Source organism: Rhamphochromis sp. 'chilingali' (genome assembly GCF_963969265.1).
Source record: "Rhamphochromis sp. 'chilingali' genome assembly, chromosome: 3".
Lineage (NCBI taxonomy): Eukaryota > Metazoa > Chordata > Actinopteri > Cichliformes > Cichlidae > Rhamphochromis > Rhamphochromis sp. 'chilingali'.
The window spans coordinates 7644304-7660040 of NC_137931.1; the positions used below are offsets into that span (position 1 = coordinate 7644304).

General features: G+C 42.1%; 1 protein-coding gene across 13 annotated transcripts in view; it reads left to right on the forward strand.

Annotated features, from left to right (window-relative positions):
- Window positions 1-15737, forward strand: part of mbnl2 (muscleblind-like splicing regulator 2) — a 53592-nt gene that overhangs the window by 804 nt on the left and 37051 nt on the right. For 9 of the 13 annotated variants that reach the window (XM_080878748.1, XM_080878738.1, XM_080878750.1 and 6 more), the window contains exon 2: window positions 9235-10148. In XM_080878748.1, coding sequence (XP_080734874.1) covers window positions 9975-10148 — 174 coding nt within the window. In that variant the 5' untranslated portion in view covers window positions 9235-9974. Of the gene's footprint in view, window positions 1-2614; window positions 2810-7728; window positions 7879-9234; window positions 10149-15737 lie in introns of all 13 variants that reach the window. The other 4 variants (XM_080878743.1, XM_080878744.1, XM_080878745.1 and 1 more) reach the window with 3 other exon arrangements.

Genomic DNA, 15737 nt, shown 5'->3' on the forward strand with positions numbered 1-15737 from the left:
TACACATTTAAGGTTAATACCTTCTGATCGGTTATTTACAATTATTAATCCCTGTGAACATGCAAAGCAGCAGCACAGAAGAGCATTGCACCAGTGTCTTTATTTTCATATGGAAACCAGACCTTGGTTTGCCATTTGGATGGAATATGTCGTGGTTATTAAAGCTCAAGTAAGACATGACATTCAACAGCACAGTGTAATTGGTGGAAAATGAGCTTTGTATAATAAGGAATGTAACATTTGCTCAATAATGTTGAAAAGGATAAAACAAATGTTAGATTAGTTTCCAGAAAGTATGAGTTCAGTGAGAATGAAATATACTTGAATGGCTTTGTTGGTGTGTATTTTATTTTAAAAAAAAGCCCTGGTTGACCCTTGCATCCATTAAGCTCTTCTATATTTTAATGCAGACTCTGCATTTGACAGACTTATCAGAATGGGCTTCAAATGGAAGGAAGCACAACTCTTTCCTGCTTGATATTTGATTACAGCTAATAATAGAAAAGGACAGCTGCCTTTTCATTGATCTGTCTTCACTGCCCTATTTCTGAGCCCTTTTTTTCCCTCTCTCTCTCTCTGTCGCATGTAACTAACAGAAAAAGCACAGACAGTGTTCTGTGCTGAGGGAGAGTATTTCAAACACAGTCTTAACCCATCACTGTTTTCATTTTCTATTAGCCATTGTTTCAGATTATTCCCCTATTATATTTGAATATGAAGCTGCTTTGGGCCGCAGAATCCTAAATCTGGTTGTGTGTGAGTGAGCCAAGCTGTTTGGGGTCAAACAGGACAGGGATAATAAGAGGGGAGGGGATACCATGCGGGAAGGAAGTAGCTCGGCTTGTTTGGCTGCCAGGCTTTTGTTTGTTTTCCTGTCGGACAAATCTATTTAGGAGGTAGGCTATCTGAGGTCTGCCAGTGGAAATTAGCAGTGGCTTGGCTTGTTATGCAGTTATTGACAGTTATTCAGTGAGGGTTATTGAGAAGTTGGCTGCAGGCAAATTAGAGATTGATAAGCTTCATTCATCCGTGGAAGTTGCTTTTTGCTTTTTACATTCAATATTCAGGTCATAACTAATGTTCACCGTCTAGGATCATTAAAATGATCGCTTGGTATTGTGTACACGGTAGTAGTGAAACTACTTTCACTGATGGTGTAAGGTGGCACTTTTTCTTTCAACAAAGGATGACATAGCCCCGCCTCCCAGCCCGTGCCTCATGCAGCGGCAGAGCGCTTGTCTGTGTCATTTACCTACAGGTGCCCTGATCCCTAAGATGACGTCAGTGTTCGGCATCATTTGCTGAAGTAGACACTTTTTCATGCCGAATGGGATTAATCACCCCGAGCATCTATCTTCTCACAACATTTTGACAAATGTTTCGCTTGTGGAGCATCAACTGTCAAAGCCTAATCACACAGCTGATAGGTTTGTTTCTTGTGGAACTGTAAAGCATTTTTATCCTCATTGATGTCAACGAAACACCCAGGCTGCCGCGTCATCCACAACCTTTGTATGTGAGGGAGAGAGAGCGGGAGAGAGAGAGGGAGAGACGGATGGACGGCAAGCGAAAGAGAGAGAGAGACAGACAGTACAGCTGTTCTATTGAATCTGGATCGAAAAGTCATGAAGCTGGATCTCTGACTCATCAGTTCTGTGACGCTCCAGTTTCACGGCTCATATGATGCCAGCCAGCATGTCATCAGCTGGGTGGAAGGGACCTTCCAATACCAGCCGCCGTCATGTTATTTTTCCCCTTTCCCTTTTCTCGAAGCTAATTCTGATGCAATAACAATAACAGAAATGTTCATTACTGTGTAATTTTCCAGTCCAGCGAACTCAGGAATTGGATTGAAATACAGCTTGAAAGATAGCTTATAGAAATGTAGAAAAACATGCAGGTAGGGATAAAGAGACAAGGTGGGGCGGGGGATAGAATTAGGTGATTAAGAGCAGAGGAGAGAGTTGTCTGACTGTCTGGTTGATGTCGCAAATGAGTTCAGAGGACAGATGCTGATGGGAGGTAGAGGAGAGAGGGGGCGAGGGAAGAAATGTAGTGATCCTGTTACCTGGGGTGATGATGGCGATGGACGTGATATTCAGCATGGATCTGCAGCTACACTTTAATTACATCAAACATGTATATTTATCTATATTCTATTAAATGCAGTTCAGTTAATGATGATTTCATTTTGAATATTATCACCAGAATAGACAAGAAATAAATATTGTGATAGTTGGTTAAGCAGGGTGTGAAATTGGGGAAATACCTTTTCAGATCAGCATTCAGGGGTTGTTATACTGTAAAGCAGTTTTCACCCCATCACTTAGTCTGTGCTCTTCCAATGGAGAGACACAGATTTGCAGTAGCTGCTGTTTCATTGGCTGAACATGGTAAGGGGCAGGTCTTTGCCACAGGCTGGTGGGCAGGAAGGGGCTGGCTTTAGGGGTGTTGGAGGGGTTGGCTGGAAGTGTTTCAGCCAGATAGTTGGAGTAGACACTCTTTGCTTCCTGCCTGCCTGCTTGCCCGCCTGCCTGCCTGCCTGCCTCGCTCGCTTGCTCGGCAGCTTGGGGAAGAGAGAGAGAGAGATACTGATAGAAAAATCCCTGTCTAGGCATGGACCTCCGGCAGAAGCAGTCAAGAGCTCGCGAGGAATGACAGCAGAACACATGGTCATTAACTCCTGTCGCTGAGGCTGAGGGGAGAGCTGCGCTGTAGCTCCGCGTCACAGAAGCACCGGGAGCGTCCTGCGTTTAGGACAGCAGACAGACAGACAGACACAGAGCTACGGGACCCCCGGTGAAAGGAGGTGGGAAAGAGCCGACAGATTGGCTGGCTTTTTTCCTTTTTCTTTTCAGGAGTTTTGCTGCAGTGCGCTGCATACCAGTCTGGGTGGGGAGGGACCAGAGGGAATGTTTTATCTGTGTGAGAGAAAAGAGTGTAATGCTTAAAAACAAGGAAAAGGGAAGAAAATGCAGACAGAGTGGGATAAATGCGTAGGAGCACTGGGAGCTTGCAGCCACGCAGCAACTGTCCTCATTGCAGTTTCCAGCCCCGTTAATGGACTTTCTCTTTTTCAGCTCCTGCGGGAGAGGCATTATCACAGCGGTTGACTTGCCCCTTCCTCAGTACAAATGTCAAGAGCTCCTTTTTTGCCACATGGGCTGTATATTTTTCACTGCCTCGAGAAAAACTTTCCTGTTGTGTGGCATCTGTCCTGTCGCTGTTCACTTTGTGTAAGTTTTTCCTCGTGACTCTTGCGCAAATTTCCCAAGGCAAAGGTTGTTTGTTAAGAGCACAGGCCGGTGTTGTGGACACAAATAGCCGATGGCTCAAATGAGCTGGAAGTTCGCAGTTCTAATAAGGCACAGTTCATAATTAACCTCTGAGTGAGATGGGGCACGGTTGACGTGTCTTCAGCTTACCGCTGTCTGTCTACATTTAGCCTTGCAATAGACGCTCGGCCGGTGGCAGCCAAGCATTACTGCCTGCATGGAAAAGGCTAGAGTGGTGTCATGCGTCTGGCTGTAGATCAAGGGGAAGTGGGTGTTTTCTAAAATGGAACATCAGTCCAGCCCTTCCTGATGAGAAAATAATGGGGTCTTAATCTCAGACATGTCCTTACTGCAAGACTTTGTCAGCTAGAAATCCCCGCTCTCTGACACTAATGTAAATTCTACCTCGAGCTAATATTAAAAGGATTTAGTGCTTGGTAGATTTTACAGACATCCTCTGCATAACAGAGCTTTTTCAACTGATCTGTGATACAAGGGCAAGTTTGCTGAATCATTGAGCTCTTATGTTTTCAAGTGCTCAAGTAAGATTTTAACTTGGCTCCATTTGCAGTAGGTGCACTTTGTGTTGGTTTCACTAAATGGAGTGGGACTGGACGTCCTGTTAATCATCATATTTATCTCAACAGCAGTGTTCATCTCCGGCTGCCAGCTGCACTATAATTAGTTGACTTGCCTGAGTCCTTGTAGCTAACTAGGTAGAGGACAGGTTCACTTCAACACGAAAACAAATCCATTTACTGAGTGCAGGGGTCAAGATCGATCAAATCTACTGAAACTTTCTCCTGCCTGTTTTCAATTAAGTGGTTATAAAAACATAGAAAATACATCCAGTTATGAAAAGGATCACGGATAACAAGTGGCCAGTCCCATACCACGAGCAGGGCTATTCAGGTCATTCTGGTTTAGCTAAGGCTATTATGATATGGGACACACCTATGTGCTGACTCTGTGAAATGCTTCTTGCGTTGCCTCCGAACAGTAGCTTAGTCCGGGTATAGCCTCTGCTGAGCCCATCCTTATTGCTAATGGCATTTGATGATATTGAACTGAAGGATCCATAGCTTATGCCAAAGACAATTTCATAAGCATCAGAGCCTCCAGGGTATTAAATACGAATTAGGCTACAAGGTCTAGCCCTGCTCTTGATCCCCACTGGAAGATGCAAAGGAAGATTTTGCAAAAAGGAACATGATGGTGATGTCATACTTGACGTCTCGGTTTGGTTTTTTAGGAATAGAGAACATTTTGATAAAGCCTTAACTAAAAGCCTCACTCGTTTTCCATTACTCACTGGAAACTGAACATTTTCCTATTTCCCCTCTACAATGAGGCCCTCTCTACACAGCCTTGAAAAACATTGACCACTTGTTCCTCTTGGCCATGCAAATGGCCATACAATTGCAGTTTGCCAGCACAAAATGGTAATAAATGGAAATTCAGCCACTCAGGCTCCCTGCTCATGCGCTCATCTGTCACAGCCATTTGTATTTTGACTTTATTTTGGTAGCAACACCTTGCTGGTGCCATGGAAAACGTTTCCACAAAGCTTATGACCAGTAGGAACCAGGTAGCTTATCATCTCCCCTAAACAAATACATGCGGTTAAAGATAAATTGCCCAGCACAGCCGGTGTGCACAGATACCAGAATAATGGGTTACATACGTGGTAATCAGAGGTCAAGCCCATGACTTTCACTCGAGACACCCCAGTCCCTCTGACTCTCGTTCAACTAACCAGACTGACCAAGATAATGCTTCAGCCAGCTGGCCTTGGTAAGCATCAGTAATCCATAAAGTCTAGTACTGTGGTGCTTTACTTTACATCTCTATCCTGCTTTATCAGGTCACCCTGTCTGACCACTGTTTGTACAGGACAAAGAGGAGACAAAGTCTTCTTTCAACATCGCAAAAAAAATTACAGAGCAAAAAATTACAGAACAAAAAAATTCCTAACATATACACTAATGTGCATGTGTATGAGTTTATTAGTTTGAGTGTCATTTAAAATGCTGCCTTTCTGAAACAGGACAGTGGACTTTAGCCAGCAAGCATCAGCTATAAAATAATGGCTAATCGATTTCATTACAGTAACATTGAAATAGACTATATTTCTGTGTTGTTGGAGCCACGTTATTATACTAGTCCTTCACAGAGAGGCTTCATTTCTGCAGAACAAAAGCCGCGGTGCAATTTTCTGCCCCAGAAAGGCCACAGATCTGCAGAAGCAATGCCTGGTTCAGCCATGAGGATCTGCAGAAAGGCTCATTTCTAATGCAAATTTTACCTTGAAATGGTATTAAAAGGATTTAGTGTTTAGTAGTGATCCTATGCAGAAAAGCAGTAGTCAGAACATGCTGTGTGGCTCTTCCTACCTGCTGACCATCTGCCCTTCCGTCCTTTCATATCATTGGCATTGTCCTCAAAGCGTGACTACAGAGCTCAGTGTAAACTAAGTCATGCTGCATGTTGATGTAATGCATGAGCAAACTAAGGCAGTTTTAAATATGTCAGAGTCACATTGTTAAGGATTGTCAAAGTAGCCTAAATTTACAGTGTGTGCACCGCCTCTGACTTCAGCTACAGTTTTCAATAGTAGTTATTCCAAAGCAATTTATTTCTGCTGTGCTTGAGTTTCTCATGCTCTTAGGATCGGGTGTAATTATATGACACAGATAAGAGGTTCACCCCCCATGATAACAGTTTACTTCCTAGCAGGGGCTTTGGTATGTTTTAGGGATATAAGAGTGTTCTCAGTTGCCACCGCTAAAGAGTGTCTAGCTAGCATTTATGGCTACATCACTTTACAGTTAGATATCCCATCTCTTAAAAGGTTACATTAACGAAGCACATGTAGCGTCTGTTTAAAAATACTGCTAGGGCTGCTTTATTGATTATTTCCTTTATTAAGTTATATATTATTAATTTTTATGTGTCTACTAAACATTTGGCATATAAATGAATGACTAAACCTCTGTAAGTGCAACTCAGCAATTTGCTGCCATCTTAGCAACCCCTCCAGATAAAAGGGTAGTTATTTTGCTGTTTCTGTCTAGAGCCTGACCAATATAGGATTTTTAAGAGCAATACTAATATTTGGTGATGTTAAAATCCAATCTAAATGGTTTATTTCTTGTGTTTTTTTTCTTTCAGAAACAAGAAACATAAACTGTTTTTCCCTAACATTTGTTATGTGTAGGTAATTATGTGTGCTGCCATCAGGGATGTAGCAGACTGCCCTCTTGTGGACAAATTATGCAAATCAATAATTTGAAACATGGTTGAAGGGTGTTTCTGCTATCTCTTCTTTACTTTTCAAATTTTCATTTATTGTCCGTTATAAATGCAGATACCGTTATAATACTGTTAAATAGCTGATATCAACAGATATATTGGCCCCACAGACTCTAATCCCCCCCCCCCAAAGGGAGGAAATATGTAATCAGTTCAGTGTCCACAGTGTTCAAGATATCATGTGCTAATTTTGTGTGATGGTATATACCAATAACAGCTTGAGCTGATTTAATTTAGTTTAAAAATCGGGTCAAGGTCAAGGTCACACTGTTGAGGGGGAGTTCTCTGAGTGCTCTTGTTACGAGCTTAATCTTGATGGAAAACCCGATTAAATTTCTATTTGTAGATGAGCCAAGTACTCTTACCTAAATTTTTACCAATATAGCACGTCGATATATCTCCCACAACATAGTTAAAACTATCGTAAACAGTCTAATCTGTGCATATGTCAATGCAACAACACAATATCTTTTGAGGTTTGGCTGTTCATTGGCTCTTTGGAAGCAGGGTGGAACCGGCATGTCTTTGTTATTACCAAATGCTTCTTAGTCAGGATGTTGGATATTATTAAGATATTTACTTTACTTTTTCTATTCTGTTTTTTGTTTTGTGTTTTTGACAGCAGTAATACTACATAAACATACAGTTCTATACAATATCAGAACAGATTTTCTTTGTTTTTCTTTATGTTCTGTTTTTCCTTCGTTTTAGTCTTATTACCACCCACATAAGTCCCCTTTGGATCTCTAGTCCTCACCATTCGTTTTGAATATCTTTCTTGGCAAACATTGTTTGAATGTTGCCTGTTGAGACACCTCGGAGTGTTCAGATGACCCTGACCAAGCATTATCCACTCTGTCAGGCTGTTTCTTTTCATCCAAACTTTGATTGCTGTAAACCCCTGCTTTAAATAGAAAAATAGAAAATGACTAGTGGTTGTGTTCCCCTACTATTTCAGCACAACTTGCTGCACCTTTCAAAGTAAGTCATTTCTCAGAGAAATGGCACTATCATCCCTTTACACTCTCTGACAAAGTAGGTTAGCTTGATCACACACTTCTTATGGCTCCTAAAAATAAGAAGGGATTAATTGTTAAAGGTCAGATCTGACATGATTCTTACCTGACTGTCTCTTTTGCAGTGATTGGCTCTTTCCCTGGGGTGATGATGTGAAATTAAATCCAACCTTGGAGAGTGAAGCCTGGGCGTCAGTACGATCAGGCGAGGAAGCTTCTGATCTCATTTCACATGATCAGCTCTGAAGTGGGACAATTAGATTAGCTAGACAAAGGTTGGTGGGTAATTTCAAGAGAAGCTTAAAAAAAAATCTGCCCTCCTATATGCCTGAAATAAACAACAAAAAAATCAATTATCTTATAGAAAAATGGGCTTCTCCATTTGGACTTTTAGATGTAATTTTTATTTTGGATGTCAAACTGAAGAATTTAGTAGATTCCAGGAAGAAAGGATAAGTGCGTCTTACTTCAGACCTCTGTCTTGTGGACAAGAGATTAAAATAAATACTGTGCTGAATCTGCCAGTAGCATACACCTGTATGACAGCTGCTTCCCTGTCAGGGACAAACCCTGCGAACACGGGTGTACAATTCCCCACAAACCTTCATTAACAAGTGTAGCCTTTCATATGCCATGTGAGATTGGTCAAGATGTTTTCCAGTGGGGTAATCTGTTAACCAGAACTCTATATATTTTTACAGTCCTTCTCTTTCTCCTCCCTCAGTCTGTGTCCTCAGCCCCTTACCCGCCTGCATTTAGCAGAAAAATATTTCCAGATGTGCCAATGAAAGAGCTCCTTGCGCAGTAGCTCCGTAATGGATTTCATATGCTCAAACTAAAGGTCACTTCCTCATATTGTTGCTCTACCAATTGTCCCTCCTCAGTCCCTAGACAACAGCCAAACACAGGGACCAGCGTCTTTGCAGGATGAGACAGGCAGCACAGACGCACCGACGCACGTCTCCCCCCAATGAATGTAAATTGACAGGCTGCCGTCAATGAGCCAGTACCTAATTTGGATGGTGGGAGACCAGTGAATATTGCCGGACACTGGGCAGCGTCATAATCGTGTCTGGCACTGGCATATGCATCTGTCTCGGTCCCTCTCCGGCTGCTGGACGACTGCCTGGAATAGTGCTGCTCTGCGCGGTTTTCTATTGGCTGAACTCGTCCCTCCGTGCATGGCTCTACAGGGCGGGTTGGACCCCGGGGCTTTTTTCTATCTCTGCTCTGACTCTGCGTTCTTGTCCACTGTCTCATAGCACAGTGGCTTTTGCCATTCCCCACTTTGTATGCAATATGTTGGAAAGCCACTGGGCTTGCAGTCACCCCGTACAAAGGCGGACAGCAGCGACTGTGGGACTTAGACTCAAATGGCTTCTGAATAACCTTTTAACTGCCTTTTTTTCTGGTTTATCAGGCCTGTCCCCTTTGGAGCTAGCACTCCTCTGGGGCAGTACACACACAAATTCAGATTGACACGCATAAAACAAACACCGTTAACGCCTGCTGAAGCCTGTTAGATAAATTGTTTCCCGTCATAATTAGCGAGCCATTTTCTCACTGTGAAAATAGCCTCACTCTGTTTGTCTCTTGTCTCTACTTTTCTCTCTTTCACTTCTCCCTTTTAGATCACTGACAGAAAGTGCCTTGTGAGACAGCATCCCTACTTGAAGATCGCTGAGTGTTTCTGAAGAACTCCAGATTTTTTTTTTTTTGCCCTCTGCGATCGTGACGCCACACGGCTCGGCTGTGAGGATCGCTGACCCTTGATTTGTCCTCACCTGTGATCTGTGTGAAGGAAAAGTAAAGAGCTGCTGGAGCTGCTGCATAGCTGGCCAACGTGCCAAAGCTCAGAGAGAGGGTAACAATAAAAAGCCACAAACTTTGTATTATCCTGAACTGTGCCATTGTACCTCAAAATAACCCTGATATCCACCCCTTGCAAAGATATCATCACTCACGCAGAGGACATTTTGGGGACACGGGTACATCGACTAAAGCTTTTCTCTGAGCATGCCCCCTCTGCCTTTCCAGACGTTCGCACCTGAGACTTACTGATTGATAAACAACTAGCTGTTTGACTGAGAAACTCCACAATAGCGCAATAGTGTAGTCCCATGTTCAGGTCACAGAGACTTTGCCAGTCCATTACCTCCACGTTCCTGTCTGCAAGGACAAGCCTGATCCACTGACCTGAAGCAGATCATTTATAGCTACACATTCTGCTGCTTCTTAGTTCTTTTGTTTTTTGGGGATATTTTTGTTTTTGTTTCTTTTTTTTAACTGGAGTGCTCCTCTTCAGAGGATAACCTCCACATTAAACCTAGTGGCTCTGCTGCAACCCGGCTCTACAGCCAGCGCTGTTGACATGGCTCTAAACATTGCCTCCATACGGGACACAAAATGGCTGACCCTGGAAGTGTGCCGGCAGTTTCAACGCGGGACTTGTTCACGCAGTGATGAAGAATGCAAATTTGCCCACCCACCCAAAAGCTGCCAGGTGGAGAATGGGAGAGTGATCGCCTGCTTTGACTCGTTAAAGGTAAGGACTGCAGTTTTCTGTTCATGACGTCTAGAATTTGAGCTGCTTGATTTGTTATCTGTCAATCCCAGGCATACAGAAGTGATTACTGTTAGTTTATATCTGCCGTGTGATATAAAACACATTTGTGCACTTGGATTACATCTCTGCAGAAGCAGTATAATACCTGACACAAAATGTTACAGCTTTGTGCTCTCAAATGGTCAGCGTGTTGTAGGTTGTGCGCTCAGCGCGTCATGTCATGTCCCCACGCTGTGCTGCTGTTAGCCGACCAGTCTGACCTGTGAAGTGAAAAGGCCACAGAGGTTTTGTCATGTGTGTGCAATTCGTTTTCTTTTTTTTTCATGGGAAGTTCTTCTAATATTACTGTGCCTTGTCCATCATGCGTACTTGTGGGTGAGCATCTGATCGCCTTGAGTCACTCCAGGGCTTCTATTCCTGGATGCATGTCAGCTGTCACATGCAACCAACAAACACCAGTCAGTGCTTGTTTTGTCATATTGGTTCACACAGATCCAAGAAGAGGCATTACATCTTCAAAATGCGGATAATCTGCTTTTGTCAGCCTGAATACATGGATTGAATATGTGCGGCATTACATTGTACCACGTTTTGTTCAGGGAAAATCCACTAGAAGCTTCAAAGCCACGTTGAAGTGTTTATCCCTTTAATAAGGCTTGTAGTTGATTTGTTTGCTCCCTCCCCTTTATCAAAAGTTAAATTGTTTTAATTTGTACGTTTGAAACAGATTTTACTGCACAGTTTCATAGTAGTAAAACATCACTTAAATTAGCTCAACACCAGACACTTTAAAGCCAACCCAGTCGTAACAAGGTCGATTCACACATGCCCCCCTCATGGTGCAAATAAGATCCGAGAGCACCCTTATTATTTTCAGGCTGTGCAGGGAAAAAAAGAACTGAAAAACAGATGTGACAATGATAAATAGCCAAAGAAACTAGAGCAGAACACTAGAACTGTAAGGAGTTTGTCTTTGTTTTAGGTATAAACTGTAGCTGCATTTCACATTTAGAACAGCGCAATGTGTGGTGAGTGCATTTCACATTTTTTAAGGCCCGTGCCAAAAGCGGTTCTACTAGATTGGCACGTTTCTCTGAATGTTAAAAATGTGAAATAATGGTAGAGGACATTTTTGAATCTTGATCGCAACCTTCATGAAACACATTGCAAAATGTGTAAGAAGTCAGTTTCATTCCAAAGTTTCTCATGGTCTTTATTTATTTGACACTGTAAAGAAACAAGCTGCTTTTATGTTGCTACAAGCTCCTTCCTTGGCTAAGTTATTGCTAACAGTCAGCCACTGAGTGACATTCTTTCCCAGCTGCCAGATCTTCTGAGCTCTTATGCCGTGATTGTTTAATGAGCAAACAGCTGACTCTAATCAGAACTGATTTGTTGTTGCACCAAGTAAGGTTAAGCCTGATATGGAATCTCTGCAATCGCTATGATTTCCTTAATAACTCCAAGTTGGCATTCTTGGCTGAAGGGGAACTAGAATGACCTGAGTAGTCAACCTCATACTATGTTTAGTTTAGACTGTGCTCTGTGACATTTTTTTGTGTAAACACTGGCTTTGAGGCAGTCATTTGGCAATTCATTCTTCAGCTGTGGCTTAAGCTGTAGAATAAAAGAAAAGTCTATGTGTACAATGTGCACTCAGGATTTCTGGATATCAAAGCCTCAAGTTATGCTGTAAACCCTGTTCTCAGTTATCATTATTGACATACTTTAAAAATGCCTTTATGTTATCACTTCTGTTATAATACACAATCTTGATGGTAGTTTCTACCCAGAACATTTTCAGGTATGGACTACAAGCATCCTCGACTGATTCCCATTTGTTTCCTTAAGGGATTTCTGACCACAGCGACCAGACTTCTTCTTCTTTCTTTCTTTCTTTCTTGTTTTTTTGTGGTCTGACCAAAGGCCATCTACAAGTAAGCCTTTTTTTCCTTAACAGCAAAACCTCCTGACAGTTACTGGGACAGTTTCTGAAGCTACCTAAATATATGGGGAGATATCCATTACTTTTACATCAGTAGTGGATGGGTCCTAAGGATTGCATGCATAAAATCACGTAAACAAAAACTTGAAAAGTTTGCTAAATTTGCCCCAGATAAGGTGAAATGTTTTCTTTTTTCTGCATGGTATACTTTATTACGCAAGCATACAACTTCATTGTGGCTTCATTACTGGCTCAGCTCTACTTCATGCCATGCAAATTTGTGTTTTGTATACGTTAGACCAGAAAAAAGATAAGCACGCCTAACTACAGCTTCACAACCATAGACAGGTAGTATAACAAATAGATAAGTCTGCTCCCACACCGTTGATGTTGTTGTATTTGTTGCCAGCTATTACACCATCCTGATCCATATAAGTGCTGGTTTACTGCTTGGGGGGTTTCTTAATTTTTAAAAAAATTTAAAATCTAAAGGTCATGACACAGGATAAGAGTTTTTTGCTGGTATCTCTCCCCTACATGGGCTTTTTTCCCTTCCATAAGTGGCTTGCATTATACTGCAGTATTCTAGCAAAACAGTAGCATTTCTTACATTTACCGCCCGGACTTGTCTGGCAGCCTGTTAATCTACGATCTTCTGCTGTCATTGAAGACTGCCTCCTTAACCCAGCTTAACTCCTAATGCAACTAAAAAGCTAAATGTATAGACAAAGACACAAAATTTCACCCCTTCTAACCCTAATTTCCCCATCCAGCCCACTGACAGAAGGAGAATACAGTATTCTCTGTACTTTTTAACTCCAACTCACCCCCACTCTCGCAAAGACTTTCCTCGTGACAAGAGAATGAATGCTTTATTATGCATTAGGAAGTGTGTTTCAGTCCATTGCAGGCTGATTTTCACCCCCATTATGCCCGTATCATCTTCCTGGGTCTTCTCATCCGATAGGGTTATCATGCCAGGGTTGGGTGCTGCCAGGCATGACTTGGCCAACGATCAGAACGGTCTTTCTCATAAACACGTAAATGGTAGTGCTTGGGAAAGGAGCAGAGAAGGAGGTGTAGCACTGCTGCTGCGCTTGTCGAGCAGCAGTAGGCAAACATTCCAAGGAATGGTCGTTGTTTTGAGTTTCTAAAAACACTTCTGTGACCACAGCGGCTCTGCACCATCATAGTTTTATCTTAAACTTGTCAGCTCTCTGCCAAAATAAAAGCATTTGCTTTTTATTTTATTTTGGATGAACGCTTATGCCCTAATTTTCTTACTGATATTTTACTTTGGGCTGCACAGCATTTGTTTTTTTTAAATCTAATGACTTGGGGCATGGTGATATGTAAATTGCAGGGATCTCTGACTTGTTTTGGTCATTTTTTTTTCATAATGCAGCTTCTAAAAGGTGCAATTCAATTAAAACATGATGCAGCAGGACTGCTTAATTAAGGTGGAAAGTTATACCTCGCAGAATTGGCGGACAATTGGGCGTTGTAGTTCTGCTGGATATAAATTGCATTTGAAAGCATAATTCACTTATTGCTGTTGTGTGGGGATCCGTCTTTACCCAAGAGACCCAAAGAACAGCGTGGCTTTTTAGATTTCCAATAATAAGAAACTCCAGCAAGCAGTGAAGCCACCAGATCATGGGTTTTACGGCAAATGCATGTCTACGTTAGAGGGGGACTTTCGTAGTGTGGTCAAACAGTCGCTCGTGCATGTTTCTTTTATCTGAAATATCTGGTTTTGCATTTTCTGTTAGAGAGTTTTGCATGGGTTAAATAATGGTGAGGGATCACTCCTTTCTCGTTTACTTCCTACTTTCTCAATCATAACGCTTGCAGCACCCTCACACGGTGCTGCTCTCAGCATTTCTATGGTGTAATTTCTAGGGGATTATTTTTGTCCCCTGCTTTACTCTGTGGGTTTTAGAAACAGCCCTTCTATGCTACATTTATCATCTCTCAAAATAGGAGAAGCTTCTTCATCCCTGTCCAGCTAAAGCTGAACTAACATTTAGTCGGTGTGCATGAGAGGGGTTATAAAGTATCATTCGTTTCAATTGAGACCTGACAGGAACGTTTGGGAGTGGTGACCTCGCAGTGGGAACTTTTCAGATATGTCAACTGTTTTTTCAACCACATATCAGATTTCCAACATGGCTATGGAGCCCATTATAGCCCAGCTCTGCTCCCATAACTGTCCAAATAGTTTTAGTATGTTTGTTCTCTTGCTTTGCGATAGTCACAATTTCGTTGTACATGTAGAATGAGAATAAAAGGCTATTCTATATGTTAGTGGTGTTAACAATCTTGTCTATGTTTTATCTTCTGAATTAGGAAAATGACATTCAAATGGAACAAGTTCAGACAGGTTTGGTGGCTGCTAGACAGAACATGACATTTAAATGTCATATATGAATACAAATTGTTGTATGTCAGCAGCAAATTACCTCCATACAGCTAGCTTATTTTAAACTAAATAAATATGGAGATATAGTTCTATCAGTAAGTCAAAACAAGAACGTTAAGTCTGTGCTGTCATCTGAACCTTGATTTGTCTTAATCTGTTTACATAATTTCTTCCGTTGCAACTTTGACATAATTCGAGCTAAACATGATAGAAAACCGAGAGAGGCAGCTCTGTGTCTCCAGTAGTTTCAGAGATGTGTTGTGGTTGAAGCCATTTCCTTTAAGCTCTTTGATAATTGTTGCACCGTGACCATGGAAACCATCATAGAGTGGTGGTGGTGGTAGAGATGAGTGGAAGAGAGGGCTTGGGTAGTAAATGAATGAGAATACCTACCTTAATGGAGTAAATGCAATCATGCCGGTCATGTGATGATGTCACATTGACTGTGCAACCATTAGACATCAGCCTTTCGTCAGTGGTTAGGTTTGACTATATTTGACATGTCTGGATGGGGTTTTTTTCATTCTAAGTTAAAGCATAAGACACATATGTATAATAATCAGCTGCAGAAAATTAACAGCCATTTTAGAGTTTCACTGGTGCCTTTGCAGACTTTGAAGCCTTTACAAAACAGACTGAATGCCTGACAGCACGGCCTGTTTAGATTTCCTCCCCCACACTTATTTGCACCAGTAACATTTTACCAGGTGACCACCACGCCTGAATGAGCTTCCGTAGGCTGAGAGTTGGGGCTGGGGGTGGGGGGTAGCCTGCTGCATCTGAGCGCGATCATGTTTCGTCAAGTTGCAGTCGTCAAAAAGAAAGCAGTGAAGCAGGACAAACAATAGGAGCTACTACTTTCAGGTGTGCAGTGTTTTCTCATTTGTATCACAAGCTCGCCACAGTCCCCATGGGGATGAAGCGCCCTGGTTTCCCTCACTTAGTAAGAACACCTTAATCCGGACTGTGCTTTAAAAGAGCATGCTCCACTGTAAGTGTGTTATCGGAGGGCGTGGGACGGCTGAAAATAAAGAAGCGAGGGAACATGGGAAGAAGGGAAGGTGTTCATATTTGAACGGTTAAGAGAATAAAAATACAAGAGTAAAACTGTGAAGGTGGGACTTTAAGGTTGTTTCCTGTCTGTAAACGACAGATCTCACCAGGTAGGGAAGTAGAGCAAAAACTTAAGCCACTTATCAAA